Source organism: Hemitrygon akajei, chromosome 17 (assembly GCF_048418815.1).
Source record: "Hemitrygon akajei chromosome 17, sHemAka1.3, whole genome shotgun sequence".
NCBI classification, from domain to species: Eukaryota; Metazoa; Chordata; class Chondrichthyes; order Myliobatiformes; family Dasyatidae; genus Hemitrygon; species Hemitrygon akajei.
In genome coordinates, this window is record NC_133140.1 from 18896295 (window position 1) to 18922862 (window position 26568).

The 26568-nt window shown below is 41.2% G+C and overlaps 1 protein-coding gene across 4 annotated transcripts in view; it reads right to left on the reverse strand.

Annotated features, from left to right (window-relative positions):
• wdr59 (WD repeat domain 59) overlaps positions 1-26568 on the reverse strand; it is a 104499-nt gene that overhangs the window by 53747 nt on the left and 24184 nt on the right. For 3 of the 4 annotated variants that reach the window (XR_012101874.1, XM_073069735.1, XM_073069737.1), the window contains exons 11-18: positions 24495-24574; positions 22488-22623; positions 20782-20909; positions 19949-20113; positions 15264-15359; positions 6816-6981; positions 5981-6050; positions 3211-3364 (exon numbers count right to left, since the gene is read on the reverse strand). Coding sequence is in view for 3 of the 4 variants with exons in the window: in XM_073069735.1 (XP_072925836.1) it covers positions 3211-3364; positions 5981-6050; positions 6816-6981; positions 15264-15359; positions 19949-20113; positions 20782-20909; positions 22488-22623; positions 24495-24574 (995 nt within the window). In the remaining variant the exon portion in view is untranslated. The remainder of the gene's footprint in view (positions 1-3210; positions 3365-5980; positions 6051-6815; positions 6982-15263; positions 15360-19948; positions 20114-20781; positions 20910-22487; positions 22624-24494; positions 24575-26568) is intronic. The other variant, XM_073069736.1, reaches the window with a different exon arrangement.

Consider the following 26568-nt stretch of genomic DNA (forward strand, 5'->3'; position numbering starts at 1 on the left):
CTTCAGGGGGAGAGATTTAACAAATTGGTGGCAAAGAATTGTACAATCTGATACAAGTTGGGATTTCTTGTGGACTCCAGACCCTACAGCGTTTCAAGCTTCAGCAAAGGAAACCAGGTTATTACCATATTACCACCCATTGTTCTCTATCAATTGTTGAATCACTGTCCCTTTACACTGTAATCAACTTGGAAGAATAATGCAAGTACCAGGGCTTAAAATATACCAGAGGTTTTTTTTAATGTCCAGCATCAAGGAGAGAATTGCCAGATTGATCTCACAACAAACAAGTGAGTGAACAAACAAAAAGAATAAATATCTACTCTAATCTACCAGTCATTGATGTACCATATACCTGTCAACTGTAACTGCTTCACAGTCCTTATGGAGACTGTCTAACATTGACCCTACGCTCCCCAGAGCACAGCATATCACCACCAGTGTAACAAACAGAATATACTGACAAATGAATCAGCAGTTCAAAACGAGGCATCCACTGACATTGAACTATCAGCAACAACAGTATTTCACCACACCCTATAATCTCACGGCCCAGTATATCCATCAGTCTACAACTATGATCAAACTGGCGGGGAGGGGGCAATATTGATTCAATGTGTAGCATAGAAACGTATGCCAGGAGCAGCATCAGACATACATAAAATTAAGTGCTAACCTGATGAAGCTAATCGGTGGAAGCTGTAAGCTACAGACGGAGATAAATGATTTCATTACACACAGTTTAGATCAGAGCACTGTGATCCCATTATATCTATTATGAAAGACATGTATTAAGAAAATTGCATAAACATTCTCATCCTTAACAATGGCAGGGCCAAGCAAAAGAGCACAGAAGGCTGGTGCTTATAAAACTCTTAAGCCAAAAGGACCTAGTCGATGGTCCATCTGTGACTCTTCCCAAGGTCCCACATCACAGGTTTCAGGCTCTGATAAACTTGATTCACTCACTCTATATGCATAGGATTCAGCAAAACCTCTGAGCCTTTACAGCGACCTATTTCTAATGCCCATGGCTTACTTCTAGCCACATCATTCCACAAAAATCAGAGCACTGACATTTACTTGATGGTAGAAAGTCGGCCATCAATGCTCCAAACATGAACCCCATCAGTTTGCTTTCACTCATGAAAATTTCTACAATAGTGCTAACAGAACCTTAGTTTGCTCCAGACCTCAGTGTAATGTTGTTCCAAATAAGAGAAAATAAGCTAATTTCCTGAGACAAAGTAAAAATAACTGCTCTTCATACAACTGCAGAATCTGACTCAGTGTGGCATGAAGAAGCCAAGAGAGATCAAAAGGAAAGTTCTTCACTGGCTGAAGGCATTCCTGTTTCTAAACAAGATGGCTGCAATATATGGGGATTAATCATCCTAGTCCCACAACATTAATGATGGAGCAGTCTCCTTGGACCAACCATCATCAACCATCTTCTCTCAATTGCAAGATCAGCACTGAAAAATGCATTACTCAATTCTGTTCACAATTTCTCAAATAATGAAGCAACTGATTTCCACCTTGAGCTCATAAATGTCAACATCAAATCCCCCACTTTTAATATTTTTGGGATCATATCTGAACAGAAACTTAACTGGGCTAGCAACATAAATAACGTGGCTATCATCAAACTACCTGAAGCCGTAAGACACAGAAAGTGTGATGAGATTTTACTCAGATATAATGCAAGGAGATCAATAATTTGCAGGTAAATGCCAAAGTTTCTAAATAAACTCTCATCCTAAGACTGCAACTGTCTGATAATGCCACCAATTCCAAGTTCCTCTCCAAGTCACTCAGCATATTGACTTGGAAATACAAGATTAATTCTTCGCTATCACCTGTATTCCTGGAGTTCAACACCACAATTCATCAAAGGGCAGGGTGCAAAACTGTTCAAGATGGAAGATCACAACTACCCCTCGGGGAAATCAGAAATTGGCATAAAATCCTGGTCCTGCCAATGACAGACATATCCCATGCATGAATACAAACACCTCATTTATGCACTTTGCACCCTGAATGGTTAATTGTTTTCCTACATTGGAATATTGGAAGTTTAGTTTATAAACTCCATGTGATACTGCCAGTCAGATTTGTAAATCGTCAGCTCGCAGAACCAAAACATTTCCTGTGAAAGCACTTTGGAATTTGAAGACATCATTCAACATATGCACAAGCAGGAAGTGGAGGCCAAATGACTAGCAGTGAGGCTGTAAACGAAAGCATCCAAACAAGCATGAATATCCAGGTTAAGGATTAAAAGAGGGTTAAAGGGAAGGCAACCTAGTTCACACAGCAGGCAATGGATAACAGCACAACAAGTGAAACAATATTTGTTCAATACATTGTGCACATATAAACAAATTATAACTACCATGCATCTGCAATCAATAATCCCTCCTGTTGTCACATCCAAGATGTAGCGTTAGATCAGGAACTCACAATCACAACATTAAAGCAGAGTTAACACATGAATTGTACCACTAATCTTACAAGAGAGGTATAGAAAAGCAAAGTTGACCTGAGTGTAATTATCAAAGACAAGAAAGTTCTCACAGAGAACATCTAATTTAGGAAGTTGCCTAGAGTGCCTCTGATTCAAATCAAAAACCACAAAAATAACAAGCCCCCATTTGTGCTGGCATGCCACTGACCAAAGCAGCAGTTTAATCTTCAATCTGTTAAAAATAAAGAACACTGACATGTATCAAATAATAGACCATGGTCTGGTTATTAACTGAGGGCATAACTTTAAAACACAATTTGCCATTTTTATCTGATTTTGACTAATTATCCCTTTCTGGATATATAATGGTCTTAAATCAATAAAATTCCATTACATCACTTTTCTTTTCTTAAACCTGGTTTGTTACTCATAAAAATGTATTTGTAGTATAGCAACTGGCTTGCTGAGACTTCAGAACTGGAGAGCCAAACATAAAAGAACGAGTCACTAATTGGGCCATGATTATGAAACCAGTCTAGCAAGAAAACTCGGAGCAGCAGAATGGCCAGCTACAGCAGCATATAGCTCAGTCATGTGACACTGGAAGTATCATCACGCAGTGCACATTAAGTTCCACATTGCGCGAAACTCTTGCTCTACAAGGCCTTAGCAGGGAATGGTATCTGAAATAAAGGCAATAGGTAATAAATTGTGTGACTGGTCACAGATAGTTATCTACTCACTCGCTCCTTGTAATAGAAGGAGCTAATGGACACCAGCTCCTTTTCACTGCGCGTTGGACTCCCACTATATAATCTCAAGTTACTCTGTGACTCTGTACGAATCTTCATTGGTGTGATTCCTCCACTGTGATATGCAGAGAGTGCTGAGAGTGACCTAAACATAAAATACAAAGTTCTATGATGAGCAGCATTTAAATCAATAAACTGCATCTTGAAAGAGATCTTGGCCATTGGCACAGGTACAAGATTGAAGAAATAAGCATTTTTGGCCTGAAGAACAGCAAAAGGATTAGCTGATAAAAGTGCAATGCCCAGAAAGACAAATGCCCTGTTCTCCCAGCATTACCTTAACATTAACAATATCCCCAATACTAATTCAAGAAGCTCCACTACAAAGAAAATCTTAAAATCTATGAAATCTACTCCAGAACAGCAATAGCAATCACATGTAATGCTTTTCTCTTTCAGGGTCAGGCATTAACAGGTCAAGTTTTACAATTGTGGAGCACTTTCCTTGCAGTTCTGACCTCAGAAGGAAGTCCTTAATGCATTACAAGCGAAGCAACCAACACTCTTTCAGTATAGGATGGTGTTGGCAAAAAACAAATGCAAAAATAAAATGATAGTAGAATGGAGTACCCAGTACCCCTAGGGGGTAAGAGGGTCCTGCATAGGCTTCTGAAGAACCATGCATAGACAACAGCCTTATTGAACATAGAGCATTGAATACAGCACAGTACAGATCCTTCAGTCTTCAATGTTTTATTGAATGATCTTTTAATGATCCTTTAACCCACTCCAAGATCAATCTAACCCCTCCCATATAGCCCATCATTTCTCTTTCATCCATGTGCCTATCTAAGAGTCTTTTAAATGTCCACAATGTATCTGCCTCTACTACCATCCCTGGCAGCACATTCCACAAAACCACCACTCTCCGTGTATAAAAAACTACCTCTGAGATCTCCCTGATACTTTCCCCCAAACACCTTAAATTTATGCCCCCTTGGTTTAGCCATTTCTGCCCTGTGAAAATGTTTCTGCCTCTGCAATCTAACCCTTATGCCCCTTATCACCTTGTATACCTCTATCAAGTCACCTCTCATCCTCCTCCTCTCTTAAGAGAAAAGCCTGAGCCTGCTCAACCTATCTTCATAAGACATGATATCTAATCCAGGCAGCATCCTGGTAAATCTTCTCTGCGTTCTCTCTAAAGCTTCCACGTCCTTCCTATAATGAACAGAGCAGAACACAATATTCCAAGTGTGGTCTAAACAGAGTTATTGCAACAGTACCTCAGGGCTATTCAACTCAAACCCTAACAAATGAAGGCCAACACACAATATGCCTTCTTAACCACCCTAACAACTTAAGCTACACTCTGAGGGATCTACATATGAGAACCCCGAGATCTCTCTGTTCTTCCACATGCTAAGAATCCTGCATTCTGCCTACCAGTTTGACCTTCCAAAATAAATCACTTCACACTTTTCCAGAATGATCTCCATCTGCACTTCTCAGCCTAGCTCTGCATCCTATCGACAGCCTATTGTAAATTACAACAACCTTCGTGTCATCTGCAAACTTATTAAGCCACCCTCCACTTCCTCATCCACATCATTTATAAAAATCCCCAAAAGCATGGGTCCCAGAACACCACAAGTCACTGACCTCCAGACAGGATACCCTCCATCTACTACCACCCTCTGCCTTCTGTGGACAAGCCAATTCTGAATCCACAGTCAAGTTTCCCTGGATCCCATGTTTCCTTACTTCTTGAGTCCACTATCGGGAACCTTGACAACTGCCTTACTAAAACCCATATATACCACATCCACTGCTCTGCCTTTATCAATGGGTTTCATCATATTGAATAAAGTAAATGCATTCACATACAACTCTTAACCTACTGCAGAAAGAAGCCAGGGTAAGGACAACAGAACCCTCCATAAATGACTGTAGCTTTGGGAATTTTGTCTCTCTTCCTGGGAATGTTGAAGTCATATTCACCCAAAAATAGGAAAAAAATCTTTTTGCCAGTAGGGCTATTCCTGACTTTTCAATGCAGCAATTAGCAAGGCAGTGTCAAATATAGCATTATCAGAAAATATTGCAGGCACTTGCATTTGTTCTTGCAATCAAACCAAAAAGCCCAGACTGCTCCCTAATTGGAAATCAAAATCACAAGCAATCTCAGAAACCTCACCTCAGGATCCCTGCAGGCTGCTTCTGCTCATGCATGCCACTTTATTGCTCAGTGCCTTATTGCAGAAATCAAGAGTAGTTCCAATAGCAAAATGGGAAACATTTCATTTTTTGCTGTAAATAGCTTATGAATTTCTAACTGGAATAGACATTTAGCTACAGGGCTCCCAACAGTGAGGAATGTACAGAGGGCACTCGTTTCTCACTGGTCAACTTCCTTCCATGATAATCATCTCCTCTCTCAAGGTACTTCCCTCTGCATTGTTTATTCACTTCTAATCTGATGAACATGAAAAAAATGATTTTTAGGACTCATTCTAGCATTTCTGGTCTTAATCACCCACAGACTGTTTGTGTAGTTTGGGCAGCTTGTTTGGCCTCGCTGTGCCTGACCTTTCAAACACATGTCACTTTGAGGTTCAGTGCTATTAGAGAAAACAGCACCTCTGGAACAGATCCTATCATTACAACTAGCTGATTCTAATCTGCAACAATAGAAGTTCAACGCTTCATTTACTGAAATAAATGACTGAAATGTAAGGTAATGATATTAATCCTTCTTTACCTGGGTGTGGGTTCTGTTGGAGACACAGTCCGATGAAGAGTCATTGGTCTCATGAAGTATACAAGATAACCTAAACAACATAAATTCACTTAAATTTTGTCAAGGTTTGAATTTGAACCAACATGCAAGCCAACAACAGACCGAAATTACATTATTTTTATCCTTATTTTGACAAATTTCTCCAGACTTATTTGCTTCTCTTTCCCTGACCTGTTCCGCTAGGAAGTACCACAGAAATCACCAATCATCTGACATCTTGGGAATTTTTGACTGGCAGGCATTAGTCTACTCTTTGCAAATGTGAAAACAAGTCTCCCCTAACTAATAAAGGGGTTAGATTGCCAAAGAACACTCTATTATGCAAAAACTGATGTATCAGGAGGTACAGTAAACCCTTGAATTTACGGGGTATACCAGTTGTTGTACATAGCAAGATGTTGAAAGCTATCAATCTTCTCACAGTAAGGCTACAAGTACAACAGATGTAAATGGCACTCCTTTTGATAATCTGAAACATGTTACAGCAGAGAAGTGGGTCCACTGGCCCACCACATCCATGCAGATCTTTTTCCCCATCCCTACTGTAATCCCATTTGCTCAAAATAGGACCATAATGTTCCTATGCCTTGCCTATTCTTAAAATATCTATTTAAATGCTTCTTAAATATAGTGATTGTACCTAATTCTAGTACCTTCTCTGGGGGCAAATACCAAATACCAACCATTCTCTGCGTATAAAACTTCCTCTTCAAATCTCACTTAAAATTTCCTTTCATTTTAAATTCATGCTCTATTGGGTTTGATTTCACAGTGCTGCCCTTAAATCCTCACTAACCAGCTCCGCAGAAGCGTGCTCCAGAAGTGCGAGGAAAAGGAATGTTTGCATCTTGATAGGAACCATACGTGTTCGTAACTCGTGGGAAAGTTGGCAGTGGCGGAGTCACAGAGTTTCCAATGACAAATGGATTTTGTGAGTTAGCAGAGCCATTGGTGTCCTGATTCTAGGAGTTAAAGAACATAGTTACAATGACAGTCATATAACACACACATCCCACCTCTCCCGGAAGTTCCGGGAGTCTCCCGCATATTGATAGTGGCTCCCTGAAGCCCGCAAATTATATACAATAGCCTGGAAATCGATTTTTTTGAGAGTGAGCGAGTGGGGGGGGGGGGGGGGGGGAGGGAGGGAGGGAGGGAGACAGACAGACAGAGTGAGTGACAGATGTAGCGAGAAAGTGACAGAGAGAGCATTCTGATCAGTCTCTCTTTGTGCTAAGTAGACCTATCAGTTTTCTCTGTGGGCGGGCTTTACAGTTGACCCTTCTCTCTCTCTCATTGTCCACCAGTTCAATGTCCCGCAGCGCAGAGTGTTCCAAAAAAGTGTTCCAATAAAACGTACTTCACCCCAGACTACACTAAAGTGTACCCCTGCTTAATAGGGGTCAAAAATAATAACAGTGTTGCTTACTGTGCTGTTTACAACAGTGTATTTTCTATTGCCCATGGTGGTGGTGGGTTAAATGACTGTAAAAGACATGTTGAGGTGAGTTTGAAGAACTGGTGCCAAACTACAAAAGTTTGCCAGTTAATGAGTTCTGGGGGGAGCTGTCCAAAGTAAAATCAGGTGTCATTTGTTCATTAGCATAGCTAACGTTATTTAAGCTAGCTGGCTAGCTGCTAAGGAGCTACTCTATTTGCAGGGTGGGATGTCTGTATAACATGAAAACACTACTCTTGCAGTTTCTATTTAGTTGTTATAAATTAACATATTTATTTCTACAAACACCGAAACAAATAAAATGATACATTTCAGAAACATCATTGTACTCCTGTTGATATATGACAACCAAACTGCAAATTGTTAAGTTTCACTGACAAAATGTTCACAAAGTTAATTTTGATGCTATCCACTGAGAGAAAACATTAATAGAACTCAGTATTCTGGCACAAATGTGATTCTTTTTCAGCAACACAAGGCAGCAAATAGGCCCATGATTTAAGCTGAAGGAACTCAGCAGATCAGACAGCATCCATGAAGTGAAACAAACAGTCAACATATTGGGCCCAGACACTTCATTTGAACTGGAAAGGAAGGGGGCAGAAGCCAGAATAAGGTGAGGGGAGGAGGAGAAGTAGTACAAGCTGGCAAGCGATAGATGAAACCAAGTGAGGAAGAAGGTGGGGGATGGGCAATGAAGTGAGAAGATGGGAGATGATAGGTACAAAATGTAAAGGGCTGAAGAAGGAATCTGATAGGAGAGGTGCATGGACCATGGGAGAAAGGGAAAAAGACAGGGCACCAGAGTGGTGATGGGCAGATGAGAAGAGAAGGAAGGGAAGAGGGAAGCCAGAATGGGGAATGGAAAAAGAGAAGGGAAGGGGAGAGTAATTACCAGAAGTTAGAAAAATCAAAGTTCATGCCGTCAGTTTAGAGGTGACCCAGATGGAACATGGAAGTATTGCTCCTGAAATATGACTGGATATATTACAAAGACTTGACCTACAGTAATGCATCAATGGTCTGTCACTGCCAGATTTGATATCCTGATCTTCATACCCTGGTTCCAGAATAATTTCATCATGAATACGTTTACCTTCATGAGAAGTTGCCCTGAGATATGAAGTGAGAACTATATTTTCCAACATCTCATTTTGGATCATTATTGCTGGAAGATGTTGCTGTATATACAAGGCAAGTTGACAGATGTTTAAAGCAAAGCCTATTCTCTTATAAGTTTAGTAAGAGAGTCAACAATAACTTGGAACTCAGCATCCAATGGCACGCAAACATTGACATCATCTATATACAACAATTCAATCACTGAATGCCCTAAGATCAAAACCTCAAACCTAACACTACACTCATGTCTATTTGGAAGCACTGATCCCTACCCTTCTGTGCACTTCAGAAACACAGACTTCCAAAAGCAAATATTTCAAGATACTGGAAAAGTCAGATCAACACCATCTCCACAAATTCTTCATGTCCATCAGCAGGATAGGTGTCTTGTCCCAAGTCAAACAGCACTGGAACTCCATTACATCTGGCAGCTCTGGAGGTGGACTACGCATCTGGATAACTAACACTGGAGTCCTGAAACAGGCACTGGATGTGGGAAGTCAGGGAGACCTCCGGTGTAAAAAGTACATTGCAGATGCTGTGGTCAAATCAAGACGTACAAACAAGCTGGATGAACTCATCAGGTCGGGCAGCATCCGTTGAAAGGAGCAGTCAACATTTCGGGTCGAGACCCTTCGTCAGACCTCCGGTGTCCCTGACAACGATACCTGCAAGAAGTGCATTCAGCTGCAGCTCCTAACAGACCGCGTTAGGGAACTGGAGCTGGAGCTGGATGACCTCCGGATCATTCGGGAGACTGAGCAGTTTATAAATAGTAGCTTCCAGGAGGTAGTTACACCTAAGGAACAGGGCACAGGTAATTGGGTTACTGTCAGGCGAGGGAAGGGGAAAGGGCAGGTAGTGTAGGGTTCCCCAGTGGCCATTCCCCTCCAGAACAGGTATACTGATTTGGATACTGTTAGGGGGGATAGCTTACCTGGGACAAGCTGTGGCAGCCGGATCTCTGGCACTGAGTCTGGTTCTGCAGTGCAGAAAGGAGGGAGGAAGAAGAGGAAAGCGGTAGTGATAGGGGACTCCATTGTCAGGGGTACAGACAGGAGAGTCTGTGGTCGTGACAGAGACTCCCAGATGGTTTGTTGCCTCCCGGGTGCCAGGGTCAGGGATGTCTCTGATCGCGTGCAAAGCATTCTGAAATGGGAGGGTGATCAGCCAGACGTCGTGGTACACATTGGTACCAATGACATAGGTAGAAAGAGTCAGGAGGTGCTGAAGAGTGAGTACAGAGAGCTTGGTAGGAAGGTGAAAAACAGGACCTCGAGGGTAGTTATCTCCGGATTGCTGCCTGTGCCACGTGCAAGTGAGGGTAAGAGTAGGATTCTCTGGCAGATGAACATGTGGCTGAGAAACTGGTGAAGGGGGTAGGATTTCAGATTTCTACATCACTGGGACCTCTTCTGGGGTAGGTGGGACCTGTACAAGAGAGACGGGTTACACCTGAACTACAAGAGGACCAATATACTGGCAGGGAGGTTTGCTAGTGTTATTGGGGAGGGTTTAAACTAGATTTGCAGGGGGATGGGAAGCAGAGTGCCAGAGTAGATAGTGGAACAGGGATAAAAATAAATGACAAATAGTAAGGTTGTGTGTGGTGGTAATAATCTTCTGAGGTGTGTATATTTCAATGCAAGGAGTATTGTGGGAAAGGCAGAAGAGCTGAGGGCCTGGATTGACACGTGGAATTATGACATCATAGCCATTACTGAAACTTGGCTACAGGAGGGGCAGGACTGGCAGCTCAATGTTCCAGGGTTCCGATGTTTCAGACGTGATAGAGGCAGAGGGATGAAGGGTGGGGGGGGTGGGGGTGGCTTTGCTAGTCAGGGAAAATATTGCAGCAGTGCTTCGGCAGGACAGATTAGAGGGCTTGCCTACTGAGGGCATATGAGTGGAGCTGAGAAACAGGAAAGGTATGACCACATTAATAGGGTTGTATTATAGACCACCCAATAGTCAGCGAGAATTGGAGGAACAAATCTGCAGAGAGATAACAGACAACTGCAGGAGACAGAAAGTTGTGATTGTAGGGGATTTTAATTTTCCACACAGTGACTGGGGCTCCCATACTGTTAAAGGTCTAGATGGGTTAGTGTTTGTGAAATGTGTTCAAGAAAGTTTTCTAAATCAATATATGGATGTACCAACTAGGGAGGATGCAATATTAGATCTCCTATTAGGAAATGAGTTAGGGCAAGTGACAGAAGTGTGTGTAGGGTGTTATGCCATCGGCCCCCTCCTTTGTGAGAATCTCAAGAACCCGAGTCGAGGGGGGTCAGCTGACCCAAAAGAGGAAGGGACGTGCTGAATAGACCCAGGGAAATGGGAGAGAGAGAGAGAGACCACGTTCTCCCAAGAAGCAGAATAAAGGTGACCTTGACTATTGTCTCATGGAGACCACGTGAAAAGCCCTCGGGCAAAGTGGGCTGGTTGAGAGAGAGATCGCATCACCTGCAACCTGATTGACACCTGCGATCCCGTGAAGAAGTATAAAGGAGGGTCTGAGGGGGGGGAACCCTCAGACGCACCCAGGAGACGAAGGAAGCACGATATCGATTCCCGTGGGAGCGGGAAGCCATTCTGAAGGAAGCCACGTGCGTTAGATTCCAACTTTTGAATCTGTGGCTAGAACCAACGAAAGACTGCTTTTAGCTAACAACGGGGAAGTCTGCTCCCCTGATTCCAAGGATTTGCTCTGCCAAGACGACGGGCAAGTGTTTATCTTTTCCAAATCATCTCTTTCTCTCTACAACGTGAAAACCCCAGCGGTTCCCAAAAGGGAAAAGCCTGCAAACTTCTGAGTGACTCTTTATATTTCAATTGGACTCTGTATTAACCCCTAGACAACTGTAGAGCTTATTTCTGATTGATTATGGTTACACCGGTGTTTTAGATTGAGTTTGACGATGTATATGATCTGAATGTTTTGTATTAACCATACGTTTGTGCCCTTTTCGAATAAAACGTTTGAAAATAGTAGCATCCGACTCAGCTGATCCATCTATCTATGCTGGTAAGTTACTTGGTTACGGGGTTACGTAACAAGGGGAACACTTTGGTTCTAGTGATCGTAACGTCTTTAGTTTCAACTTGATCATGGATAAAGATAGATCTGGTCCTCGGGTTGAAGTTCTAAACTGGAAAAAGGCCAAATCTGAAGAAATAAGAAAGGATCTAAAAAGCGTAGATTGGGACAGATTGTTCTCTGGCAAGGATGTGATTGGTAAGTGGGAGGCCTTCAAAGGAGAAATGTTGAGAGTGCAGAGTTTGTATGTTCCTGTCAGGGTTAAAGGCAAAATGAATAAGAATAAGGAACCTTGGTTCTTGAGGAATATTGGAACTCTGATAAAGAAGAAGAGAGAGATGTATAACGTGTATAGGCAACAGGGAGGAAATAAGATGCTTGAGGAGTATAAAAAAAGTAAGAAGATAAGAAAGAAATCAGGAGGACTAAAAGAAGACATGAGGTTGCTTTGACATCAGGGTGAAGGATAATCCTAAGAGCTTCTACAGGTATGTTAAGAGTAAGGGATAAAATTGGTTCTCTTGAAGATCAAAGTGGTCGGCTATGTATGGAACCAAAAGAAATGGGAGAGATATTAAGTGGGTTTTTTGCATCTGTATTTACTAAGGAAACTGGAATGGAGTCTATGGAAACAAGGCAAACAAGTAGGGAGGTCATGGAACTTATACAGATTGAAGAGGAGGAGGTGCTTGCTGTCTTGAGGCAAATCAGAGTAGATAAATCCCCAGGACCTGACAGGGTATTCCCTCGGACCTTGACGGAGACTAGTGTTGAAACTGCAGGGGCCCTGGCAGAAATATTTAAAATGTCGATATCCATGGGTCAGGTGCCGGAGGATTGGAGGATAGCTCATGTAGTTCCGTTGTTTAAAAAAGGCTCAAAAAGTAAGCCGGAAAATTATAGGCTAGTAAGTTTGACATCAGTAATAGGTAAATTAATGGAAGGAATACTAAGAGATAGGATCTACAAGTATTTGGATAGACAGAGACTTATTAGAAAAAGTCAGCATGGCTTTGTGCGTGGTAGGTCATGTTTAACCAATCTATTAGAGTTTTTTGAGGAAGCTACCAGGAAAGTGGATGAAGGGAAGGCAGTGGATGTTGTCTACATGGACTTCAGTAAGGCCTTTGACAAGGTCCTGCATGGGAGGTTAGTTAGGAAGATTCAGTTGTTAGGTATACATGGAGAGGTAGTAAATTGGATTAGACATTGGCTCAATGGAAGAAGTCAGAGAGTGGTAGTGGAGGATTGCTACTCTGAGTGGAGGCCTGTGATTAGTGGTGTGCCACAGGGATCAGTGCTGGGTCCATTGTTATTTGTCATCTATATCAATGATCTGGATGATAATGTGGCAAATTGGATCAGTAAATTTGCCGATGATACAAAGATTGGAGATGTAGTGGACAGTGAGGAAGGTTTTCAAAGCTTGCAGAGGGATTTGGACCAGTTGGAGGAATGGGCTGAAAAATGGCAGATGGAGTTTAATGTGGACAAGTGTGAGGTATTGCACTTCGGAAGGTCAAACCAAGGTAGAACATACAAGGTAAATGGTAGGACACTGAGGAGTGCAGTAGAACAGAGGAATCTAGGAGTACAGATACATAATTCCCTAAAAGTGGCGTCACAAGTAGATAGGGTTGTAAAGAGAGCTTTTGATGCATTGGCCTTTATAAATCAAAGTACTGAGTTGGAATGTAATGGTAAGGTTGTATAAGACATTGATGAGACCGAATTTGGAAGTATTGTGTGCAGTTTTGGTCACCGAATTACAGGAAGGATATTAATAAGGTTGAAAGAGTGCAGAGAAGGTTTACAAGGATGTTGCCAGGACTTGAGAAACTGAGTTACAGAGAAAGGTTGAATAGGTTAGGACTTTATTCCATGGAACGTAGAAGAATGAGGGGTGATTTGATAGAGGTGTATAAAATTATGATGGATATAGATAGAGTGAATGCAAGCAGGCTTTTTCCACTGAGGCCAGAGGAGAAAAAAACCAGAGGTCATGGGTTAAGGGTGAAGGGGGAAAAGTTTAAAGGGAACATTGGGGGGGCTTCTTCACACAGAGAGTGGTGGGACTGTGGAATGAGCTGCCAGATGAAGTGGTGAATGCGGGCTCACTTTTGACATTTAAGAAAAACTTGGGACAGGTATATGGATGAGAGGGTTTTGGAGGGATATGGCCCAGGTGCAGGTCAGTGGGACTAGGCAGAAAAATGGTTCGGCACAGCCAAGAAGGGCCGAAAGGCCTGTTTCTGTGCTGTAATGTTCTATGGTTCTATCCTCATTGTATTGTGGGATTTCCTGGACCATGACACCTCAAAATGGAGAAGGAACATCCAGGAACATGCTAAGCACCTTGAACCTCTTTGATTGGAGCAAAAGGAGGAAGCAAGAAGGTACTTCTCACCAATCAAACCAAAGTTCAAAGTAAATATAGGTTACCATATACAAACCTGAGATTCAGTTTTGCGGGCATACTCAATAAATCCATTAACCAATACAGAATCAATGAAAGACTGCACCAACTGGGTGTACAACTAGTGTGCAAAAGACAACAAATTGTACAAATAAAAAAAGAAAAAAAAATAATAACAATAATATATAAATAAGCAATAAATATCAAAAAGAGTCCTTGAAAGTGAGTTCTTAAGTTGTGGGGAACAGTTCAGTAACAGGGAAGTGAAGTTATCGCCTCTGGTTCAGGAGCCTGATGGTTGAAGGGTAATAACTGTTCCTGAACCTGGTGATGTGAGTCCTGAGGCTCCTATACCTTCTTCCTAGTGGCAACAGCAAGAAGGAAGCATGACCTGGATGGTGGGGGTCCCTGATGTATGCTGTTTTCTTTTGATGTGCTCCATGTAGATGTGCGCAATGGTAGGAAGGGCTTTACTTACCCCCCTCCACCATTAACTAACTCCTGACCCACATATGGCATAACATGTAGATCCCACTGATGTCTTAACAAACACATCTCAGCCTACAGAACTGAAATAGGGCAATTCATCCTCAATTTTAGAACAGCACTGTGGCTCATCTTCACAGCACCAGAGTCCAACAAACAATCCTGACTTTGTGTCTTATCTGTGTGACACTTGCACATTTTCCCTGTGTCCATCTGGGTGCTCAGGTTTCCTCCCAGATGCTGGAAACTTTGAGCAACACACACAAAGTGCTGGAGGAACTCAGCAAGTCAGGCAGCATCTACAGAGGGGAATAAACAGTTGATGTTTTTGGCCATGACCCTTTAATTTTGTGTGTGCAGGCCAAATATGTGCAGATTGGCACAGGTTGATTGGTCATTTTAAGTTGCTCCTAATTTTGGTAAATTGGTTTACTATTGTCACAAGTGCAGAGAGATGTCCCTTTAGAACTGATGTACATGTGTAGATAATAGTAGGTTTGAAGATGAGTGGAAGAATCTGGGGAAAGTTGATGAAAACGTGGAAAAAATGGAAATAATGTAGGATTGGTGCAAATGCTGTATTGTTCTAATTCTGTGTGATTTTTCATTCTGTGACACTGTCTCATGCACAACTGCACTCAGCTACTTCGAATTTCAAAGTATTAAATAATTTTATCTCCCATACAATAATGAACAATGATATAACACAAAGTGCTCTGACCACAATGGCTTCCAGGCTGGACACCAGTTGGCGTAGACAGGGTTCCAAGCAGCTCTGATTTCGCTTTACCTTCTGGAGAGATGTGTCCTTCAGAATCTGTCGCAGAAATTAACATGCTTATAAAATTCACAGTGAAGCAAAAGAACTGTGTAGATCATGCCTATGACATACAAGACAAAAACACAGATACTAACTTACATAGAAAAACATACTTTGTTGTGTAGTTCCTCAGAAACACACAAAATACACAACTTAATCATCAGTAATAGTGACAAATACAAAGAAAGAAAATGGTAGAGGTACACAAACAAGATGGATGAAAACACTCACACATGAAATCAACCAGAGATATGCCACTTCAGTCGTCTAAGATGCACGGCCAGTAATGTACATACACTTACAAGTATTTATATAACACATTATTGTCTACTTAAGATGGATGACTACACCTGTGAGAAGTGCATCCAGATGTAGCTTCTAACAAACTACATTCAGGAGTTGAGAGCTGGAACTAGATGAACTCCAGATCATTCGGGAGGCTGAGGTGGTTATAAACAGGACACAAAGAGAGGTAGTTACAACCAAGGTGTGGGATACAGGAAACTGGAGATCTCGTCCAGTGAGGCAAAAAGGTCTGGTCCACCGATTGAGATTCTAAATTGAAGAAAGGCTAATTTTGTTGGTATCAGAAAGGATCTGGCAAGTGTGGATTGGGACAGACAATATTCTGACTAAGGTGTACTTGGTAGGTGGGAGGTCTTCAAAAGTGAAATTTTGAGAGTACAAAGCTTGTATGTACCTGTCAGAATAAAAGGTAAATTGAATAGATATAGGAAACCTTGGTTTTCAAGAAGTTAATTAAAAAAAAAGGAGGTACAAAGCAGGAATAAGCAGGTGGGAACAAATGAGGCACTTATGAAGTACAAGAAATGCAAGAGAACACTTAAGAAAGAAACCAGGAGGCCTAAAAGAAGACATCGAGGCTGCTCTAGCAACAAGGTAAAGCATAAACTAAAGGGATTCTATAGATTTGTTAAGAGCACAGTCTATAGAAGTGAGGCAAAGTGGCATCAATGTCATGGACCCTAAACAGATTTCAGGGGAGGAGGGGCTTCTGTCCTGAGGCAACTTAGGGTGGTTAAATCCCAAGGGCTTGACAAGGTGTTCCCTCGGACCCTTTGGGAGGCAAATGCAGAAATTGCCGGAGCCCCAGCAGTTTGGGTAGGTACATGATGGCAGGAGTTTGGGCAGGTACATGATGGCAGGAGTTTGGGCAGGTACATTTTGGCAGGAGTTTGGGCAGGTACATGATGGCAGGAGTTTGGGCAGGTACATGATGGCAGGAGTTTGGGCAGGTACATGATGGCAGGAGTTTGGGCAGGTACATGATGGCAGGAGTTTGGGCAGGTACATGATGGCAGGAGTTTGGGCAGGTACATGATGGCAGGAACATGATGGCAGGAGTTTGGGCAGGTACATGATGGCAGGAACATGATGGCAGGAGTTTGGGCAGGTACATGATGGCAGGAGTTTGGGCAGGTACATGATGGCAGGAGTTTGGGCAGGTACATGATGGCAGGAGTTTGGGCAGGTACATGATGGCAGGAGTTTGGGCAGGTACATGATGGCAGGAGTTTGGGCAGGTACATGATGGCAGGAGTTTGGGCAGGTACATGATGGCAGGAGTTTGGGCAGGTTCATGAGGACAGGAGTTTGGATAGGTACATGAGGATAGGAGTTTAGATAGGTTCATGATGGTAAGAGTTTGGGTAGGTTCATGATGGTAGGAGTTTGGAGAGGTTCATGATGGTAGGAGTTTGGAGAGGTTCATGATGGTAGGAGTTTGGAGAGGTTCATGATGGTAAGAGTTTGGGTAGGTTCATGATGGTAGGAGTTTAGAGAGGTTCATGATGGTAGGAGTTTAGAGAGGTTCATGATGGTAGGAGTTTAGAGAGGTTCATGATGGTAGGAGTTTGAATATAGGTACATGATGGTAGGAGTTTGGGTAGGTTCATGATGATAGGAGTTTGGATAGGTTCATGATGGTAGGAGTTTGGATAGGTTCATGATGGTAGGAGTTTGGGTAGGTACATGATGGTAGGAGTTTGGGTAGGTACATGATGGTAGGTGTTTGGGCAGGTTCATGATGGTAGGAGTTTGGGTAGGTTCATGATGGTAGGAGTTTGGGTAGGTTCATGATGGTAGGAGTTTGGGCAGGTACATGATGGTAGGAGTTTGGGCGGGTACATGATGGTAGGAGTTTGGGCAGGTACATGATGGTAGGAGTTTGGGCAGGTACTTGATGGTAGGAGTTTGGGCGGGTACTTGATGGTAGGAGTTTGGGCGGGTACATGATGGTAGGAGTTTGGATGGGTACTTGAGGATAGGACTTTGGATGGGTACATGAGGATAGGAGTTTGGGTAGGTACATGATGGTAGGAGTTTAGGTAGGTTCATGATGGTAGGAGTTTGGGTAGGTTCATGATGGTAGGAGTTTGGGTAGGTTCATGATGGTAGGAGTTTGGGTAGGTTCATGATGGTAGGAGTTTAGAGAGGTTCATGATGGTAGGAGTTTAGAGAGGTTCATGATGGTAGGAGTTTAGAGAGGTTCATGATGGTAGGAGTTTGGACAGGTTCATGAGGATAGGAGTTTGAATATAGGTACATGATGGTAGGAGTTTGGGTAGGTTCATGATGATAGGTGTTTGGGTAGGTACATGATGGTAGGTGTTTGGGCAGGTTCATGATGGTAGGAGTTTGGGTAGGTACTTGATGGTAGGAGTTTGGGTAGGTACTTGATGGTAGGAGTTTGGGCAGGTACATGATGGTAGAAGTTTGGATGGGTACATGAGGATAGGAGTTTGGATAGGTTCATGATGGTAGGAGTTTGGATAGGTTCATGATGGTAGGAGTTTGGATAGGTTCATGATGGTAGGAGTTTGGGCAGGTACTTGATGGTAGGAGTTTGTCAGGTACATGATGGCAGGAGTTTGGGCAGGTACTTGATGGTAGGAGTTTGGGCAGGTACTTGATGGTAGGAGTTTGGGCAGGTACTTGATGGCAGGAGTTTGGGCAGGTACATGATGGCAGGAGTTTGGGCAGGTACATGATGGCAGGAGTTTGGGCAGGTACATGATGGCAGGAGTTTGGGCAGGTACTTGATGGTAGGAGTTTGGGCAGGTACTTGATGGTAGGAGTTTGGATAGGTTCATGATGGTAGGAGTTTGGATAGGTACATGAGGATAGGAGTTTGGATAGGTACATGAGGATAGGAGTTTGGGTAGGTTCATGATGTTGGAGTTTGGATAGGTACATGAGGATAGGAGTTTGGATAGGTACATGAGGATAGGAGTTTGGATAGGTACATGAGGATAGGAGTTTGGGTAGGTACATGAGGATAGGAGTTTGGGTAGGTACATGAGGATAGGAGTTTGGGTAGGTACATGATGGTAGGAGTTTGGGAAGGTACATGATGGTAGGAGTTTGTCAGGTACATGATGGTAGGAGTTTGGGCAGGTTCATGATGGTAGGAGTTTGGATAGGTTCATGATGGTAGGAGTTTGGATAGGTTCATGATGGTAGGAGTTTGGATAGGTTCATGATGGTAGGAGTTTGGATAGGTTCATGATGGTAGGAGTTTGGATAGGTTCATGATGGTAGGAGTTTGGATAGGTTCATGATGGTAGGAGTTTGGATAGGTTCATGATGGTAGGAGTTTGGATAGGTTCATGATGGTAGGAGTTTGGATAGGTTCATGATGGTAGGAGTTTGGATAGGTTCATGATGGTAGGAGTTTGGATAGGTTCATGATGGTAGGAGTTTGGATAGGTTCATGATGGTAGGAGTTTGGATAGGTTCATGATGGTAGGTGTTTGGATAGGTTCATGATGGTAGGAGTTTGGATAGGTTCATGATGGTAGGAGTTTGGATAGGTTCATGATGGTAGGAGTTTGGATAGGTTCATGATGGTAGGAGTTTGGATAGGTTCATGATGGTAGGAGTTTGGATAGGTTCATGATGGTAGGAGTTTGGATAGGTTCATGATGGTAGGAGTTTGGATAGGTTCATGATGGTAGGAGTTTGGATAGGTTCATGATGGTAGGAGTTTGGATAGGTTCATGATGGTAGGAGTTTGGATAGGTTCATGATGGTAGGAGTTTGGATAGGTTCATGATGGTAGGAGTTTGGATAGGTTCATGATGGTAGGAGTTTGGATAGGTTCATGATGGTAGGAGTTTGGATAGGTATATGATGATAGGCTTTGGTCCTGTTGCAGGTCGAAGGGAGCAGAGAGTTTAAATCTTTTGGTGTGGTCTAGATGAGCTGAAGGGCCTGTTTCTGTGCTGTACTTTTCTGTGGCTCTTTGACTCTATTTTACTTGCAATGAATTACCTTGATTGCTTATATGCAAAAGCAGCCATCTGGTGATTAGCAAAGCCCCCCAAAAAAGTGCAGAGATGAAGCTGTTTTGTGATGATAGAATACCAGAAAAGCTCCATACACTTCATCTTATCCATCAGAAACGGCAGAGACAGAAACTTAGCTTTGTACTTGAATGGTATACAAGCTAAAGCATGTATTTACAACTGTTTCACAAAATATTTTTCATTTAGAAGTGGGTGGCGTGGAATATAGACACCTACTTTCAGTCCCTATGAGATTAACTAATTTCACCCTTGACTTACCTTTAGGAGTTTAGTCTTCATGCTGGAACTGATGGTGGTGGGGTTGACAAACTGGAAAGAAGGAGCAGCGTTGTTTGGGTACTGTACTGGAAATATCACGACCATCTTCACTCGTAAATTTCCACAATGCACTGAGACTGTGCAATTGCGATTTATAGCATCCATCTGTACCCACAAGAAACATTGTAACACTGTATTATTTGCCCAACATAAAGATTAAAATTGTAACAATCAAAAAACATGTTTGTTAAAATTTTAATACCTAAAATGGAATATATCTTACACCACTCTTGAAGGGAAAATTTTCATTAAAATTGGAAATAGTAACTCAGTACTTGAAGAAGCCTATATATGGATATACAAAGGGCACAGCACATTCTATATCCTTATTTCCAAAAGCCATTTGATTAAAATAACTGGCTATCCATAACAAAAGAGTCAGTGGATCAGAATGTGGAGGTGAAGAAAAAGGAGAATGTAAATGAACATAAACCTTCCTCTAAACCATGACCTATTTCCCAAAATCTAAACTTCTAAATTCAAAATCTAATTCTTAAAAAGAACTGTCCACTGACTTATTCTTTAAAACAGTGCTCTCTGCAGGTACGTCCAATAAGATGTACTTCCATTAGTGTCTTACATATTTTGTACAACAACACATACATTTCAGAATAAAAGGAAAATAAAAATTTAAAAACTCTTCAACTTCTTTAAAATAGATATATCCTTGTCAAATGAGATTTTAAGAACTATTACTTGAGATTGAGTTGGGCATGGGAAGATTAGAGGTCAGCCCAATCACTACTGCAATGAATCAATGCTTTCAATCATACCTCATCTACCATCACATTGCGGATTTGCAGATTAACCAATGAGAATTCTTGTTGCAATGTCTGCGGTAGTCCAAGGTAATCTGGTTTAGAATTGATGGTTGCATGATTATGAAAATCTTCCCTCAGTGCTGAAGTAAAGGGATATGGAGAGTTACTATAGTCCAAAACAATGTATATAACTCATTAAAGGCTGAGAACAAAAATGGTGACCAACAACATGGAACAGTTATGCCTCACTCAAAAAAAGCAGTGGAAGAGAGATGTGAGCAAGACATGTGCCTTAATTTGAAAGGAAGATAAACAATGAATGCCTATGGTAGACGGCCCATAAACATAAAATAGAAATTTAATTGGTAAATTTTATTACTGAAATATTCCTACCTCTCAAATTCACAGGTAAATCCTTATATAGATGCTTAAAATGGCCACCGAAACCAAATATTAAGTATAAAATTAACATTCTAAATACTGGAAAAAGAAACAAGTACCCAATATAGATACAAATCTTCCAAGTGCACAGTGCAGGAGAATGATGCTCAGGACATGGTCAAGAAATAAAATATCTGCAGTAATCCATGTTTAAGTTTTCCTTTTCCTAATTTGGCTTTCAAATTTTAAAACATGTAAAATGCACTGATCAAAAAAGGCTGAGAAGACAGTGTACCTAGATCAGCTTTTCCACCCTCTAAATGTTAAAACTACAATACAGATTATAAAATCCCAACATGACTATTGCTCATTATCATAGCTGCTACTATGTCAGCTCATTATCAAGAACTTTTAGTAAGCCACTGCAGTTGACCACATTGTAAATTAATCAGTGCAGCAAAGATATATCACTTTTCAAATTCCAAACATGATACCCCTGCAGGTTTAGAGACTGATATATGTATGCATGCTGAGATAATTGGAAGGCCAACAATGCAGACATGTGCACAGTAAAATATCAGATTAAAAAACACTCTAATTCAACAATAGATAGATAGATAGATACTTTATTCATCCCCATGGGGAAATTCAACATTTTTTCCAATGTCCCATACACTTATTGTAGCAAAACTAATTACATACAATACTTAACTCAGTAAAAATATGATATGCATCTAAAATCACCCTCTCAAAAAGCATTAATAATAGCTTTTAAAAAGTTCTTAAGTAGTTTACTTAAATACATTGAGTCCTAACCCCGGCACTTTAACATATCTTACTCCTGGCGGTTGAATTGTAAAGCCGAATGGCATTGGGGAGTATTGATCTCTTCATCCTGTCCGAGGAGCATTGCATCGATATTATCTACTAAGTTAGCTGGTATTTCTTCCTCAGTTTTATATTATCACTGGCCAGCAACCTGAGCCAGACTCAAGATAGCCAAAGGCTAGAAGATGATTAAACTACAGCAAAATAAGACAAATATTTTTAAATCTCACATTCTGCTGTCCTTCCAATACAAAGCAAGACATTTGTACTTCCAATTGATAGTGTACAAAGGACACATCTGAATGACAATTGAACAATGGCAAATAATTGAAGATCAAGAATAGTTCAGATAGGAACAGGAAATTATACAGGCTAGCTTCTAATATTCTTAACCAGTTTCAGTGCTAACTTTTAGTTTTCATCTTTCCATTTTCCAATTTGTGAGGCTGTGGTTCAGAGAAACAGGCATAGAATTGTAAAGTCCAATAAGAAGTTAGCAACTACTTTACCTTCATCCTCCTCGTTCACATGATTTATTGTTGGATGAGAATCTGTATCCTGTGAATGAAGGGATTTGTCTGTCTCTGGGAGCAGGGAAACACCATCAATTAATTCTTCCCCATCCAACATGTCATTTGCACAGAGCTGGAACAAAATAGCTGATCAAGACCTCATTCTGTGGAAGTTGCATTGAAAACTCAACCAGTAAAACAAACAACTACAGTCGGCCCTCCTTAGCGAGTTCCACATGCACAAATTCAACCAACTGCTAAGCCACAAAACCCTGAAGTGCTCTTCCAGCACTTGTTGTTCAAGCATGTACAGACTTTTTTTCTTGTCATTATTCCCTAAACAATACAGTATAACAACTATTTTACATAGCATTTACATTGTATTAGGTATTATAAGTAATCTAGAGATGATTTAAAGTATACGGGAGGATGTGCGTAGGTTATCGCAAATTGGGATCGAAAAACTCGGAAGTTCTCTTACTAAGTAAGTCGGAACAAGTACATCCAGTATTATTTAGCGTCAGTTGTCAAATGTTTGTCTTAGTATAGAGTAGAAATTTTACCTTTCTATGCATATAAAAAAGTTAAAATGTATGTGTCAGCACCGGGCTTGGGAACGGAAGCTCCCGAGTTCAATCCAGTGACAGATCGCTCCCTAGTGCACTCTCCACTAGGTTGATGTGAAGGATCAAAAATCCAAAAACCCAAAAATTAAACCACTGCGTTGCTTAGTAATAATTGTATCTTTCATCGGGGCAGGGCCTTTCTCACGTTATCCTTTAAAATTGTTCTGATCGTTGACCGACTGTAGCCTAACACTTTTCCAATGACCGATGGCATTTCACCTCTTTCCGATCAATTTATTATTTCCACTTTATTTTCAATCGTGATTGTGATTATTTTCGTGAACAGAAATGCTGCAGATTCAGAGCTCCGCCACTGGGTCCTAATGTCCACCACAATTAAACAGGTTAAATAAGGTCTGGGGTTCCGCTGGATCCTAAGCTGTACCGCATTAAGACAGGTTGAATAAAGGACTTGAGCATCCACATTTTTTGGTATCTGCGAGGGGTCCCGGAACCAATCCATCGCGGATAAAGAGGGCCGAATGTATAGACTCCACATTACAAATGCCACACAATCAAACCCTGCCAACCCACCATCTACCCCATTTCAATTGCGAAATAAGGCAATCCCCTATGAACAACTATCTAACAACAGCCAAATACTAATATTGAATAAATTTTGGCCAAGACATCTGGAATAATTCCCTTAACTCTTATTCGAAGTAGTGTTATGTGATGTTTTATGTCTACTTAAGGAAGCACTTGTAGCTACGATTTATTACCTCATTCAGAGATTGCACCTCCAAAAATGTAGAATTGTGTCACTACTGTAGTGTCTGCCTCAATTGTGCTCAAGTCCTTGAAGTGGGACATGAACTTACCAGCAACTAGCAGAGGCATGGGCGATACCATTGAAGACAGATGATACTTTACAGTTATATGTTACTCCATCCTTATGTTTATGAGGAAAGCTTTAATAAGCATAATCACTCAAGATTTCCTTTATACATTAACATCACTTAAATGTGTTGTTACATTCCAACTATTAAATAAGCCACATAGTATGCTCAATATAACCTAATGCATAAGCATTGAGTGATATCTTAGTTTACTATATACAACCAATTTCAATTTCAGTCTGTGACTTCATGTCTCGTTAGTAATGAAGTAACAACTGAACCTAAAATGGAATTTGCTTGCCTACTATCACCTATGATTTTTTTCCCTCCAGTGAAGCACAGAAATGCAATATAAAGTCAAGATCAAAATGTCAATCTTGTCAATAGAGAAATCTAATATGACCCTTTAGCCTTTGTAAAACTACTTTCTGAACACTTTCTACACCAAGGGAGCTGCCAATTATTGTTAAGTTAAAGGAATAGTTGACAGTGGTGACTGCGTCAATTTACCCTATCTGAATAAGTGCAACACCACCTACCTTGTGTAACTGTGTATCAATCCGCCACATCCGTAGTGTTTGGTCACGTGACCAGGTAACTAGCTGATAGTCCTTCATATCTACAGCAGATCAGAGAATAGAGTTTGATCCAAATCCATCAAAAATATTCCATGTATCTATAACTATCATGAATAAAATAACCAAAAATTCTCATATAGACAGAAGATGAATTGCAGAAACTCGTAGAATAGTGTTTGCATATACAAACCCCATTTCCAGAAAAGCTGGGATATTTTCCAAAATGCAATAAAAACAAAAATCTGTGATATGTTAATTCACGTGAACCTTTATTTAACTGACAAAAGTAGAAAGAAAAGATTGTCAATAGTTTTACTGACCAACTTAATTGTATCTTGTAAATACAAAAATTTAGAATTTGATGGCTGCAACACACTGAACAAAAGTTGGGACAGTGGCATGTTTACCATTGTGTTACATCACCTTTCCTTTTAATAACACTTTTTAATGGTTTTGGAACTGAGGATACTAATTGTAGTAGATTTGCAATTGGAAATTTTGTCCGTTCTTGCTTGATATAAGACTTCAGCTGCTCAGCAGTCCGTGGTCTCCGTTGTCTGATTCTCCTCTTCATGATGCGCCATACATTTTCAATAGGAGATAGATCTGGACTGGCAGCAGGCCAGTCAAGCACACGCACTCTGTGTCTACAAAGACATGCTGTTGTATCCCGTGCAGAATGTGGTCTGGCATTGTCCTGCTGAAATAAGCATGGATGTCCCGGGAAGAGATGTCACCTTGATGGCAACATATGTCCCTCTAAAATCCTAATATACGCCTCAGAGTCAATGGTACCTTCACATACATGCAACGCACCCATGCCATGGGCACTGATGCACCCCCATACCATCACAGATGCTGGCTTTTGCACCTTTGGCTGATAACAATCAGGATGGTCGTTTTCATCGACGCCCGTTTTTTCCGAAAACTAGCTGAAATGTGGACTCATCTGACCACAGCACACAGTTCCACAGTCTTTCGGTCCATCTGAGATGAGCTCAGGCCCAGAGAACTCGCCAGCGTTTCTGCATAGAGTTGATGGGTGGCTTCCTCCTTGTGTAATACAGTTTCAAGTTGCATTTCTGGATGCAGCGACGGACTGTGTTAAGTGACAATGGTTTTCCGAAGTACTCCCGAGCCCAGGTGGCTATAATTGTCACAGTAGCATGACGGTTTCTTAGGCAGTGCCGCCTGAGGGCTTGAAGATCACGCGCATTCAACAGTGGTTTCCGGCCTTGCCCTTTACGCACTGAGATGTCTCTGAATTCTCTGAATCTTTTCACAATATTATGTACTGTAAATGTTGAAAGACCTAAATTCTCTGCAATCTTGCGTTGGGAAATGTTCTTTTGAACTGACTAACAATTCTCTCACGAATTTTGGCACAAAGGGGTGAGCCACGACCCATCCTTGCTTGCAAAGACTGAGCCTTTGATGGATGCTATTTTTATACCCAGTCATGATACCTCACCTGCTACCAATTAGCCTGCTTAATGTGGAGTCTTCCAAACCGGTGTTACTTGAATATTCTGTGCACTTTTCAATCTTATTTTAACTCTGCCCCAACTTTTGTTGAGTGTGTTGCAGCCATCAAATTCTAAATTTGTGTATATTTACAAAATACAATTAAGTTGGTCAGTAAAACTATTGAAAATCTTTTCTTTGTACTTTTGTCAGTTAAATAAAGGTTCACGTGAATTAACATATCACAGATTTTTGTTTTTATTTCATTTTGGAAAACATCCCAACTTTTCTGGAAATGGGTTTTTTAGGTAGTACAATGCTCAAAGTGCAAATCTTTAAAATTGCACAAAGACATTACAAGACCCCAAATGAAAGTTCAGATTTTAAAACTGTTCAAATGTTAACAGTGCTAGAACATATATTCATGGATTTATCCTAGTTTCTTTTTCTAAGACAATGAGTTAGAGAATCATTTTGCTTTCATGTTGTTCATTGAGACTGTATTTTATAGGACTCTCAAATCCTACTGTTCTCTCTAATGACCACCCAATTATACCCAAATTAAAACCTT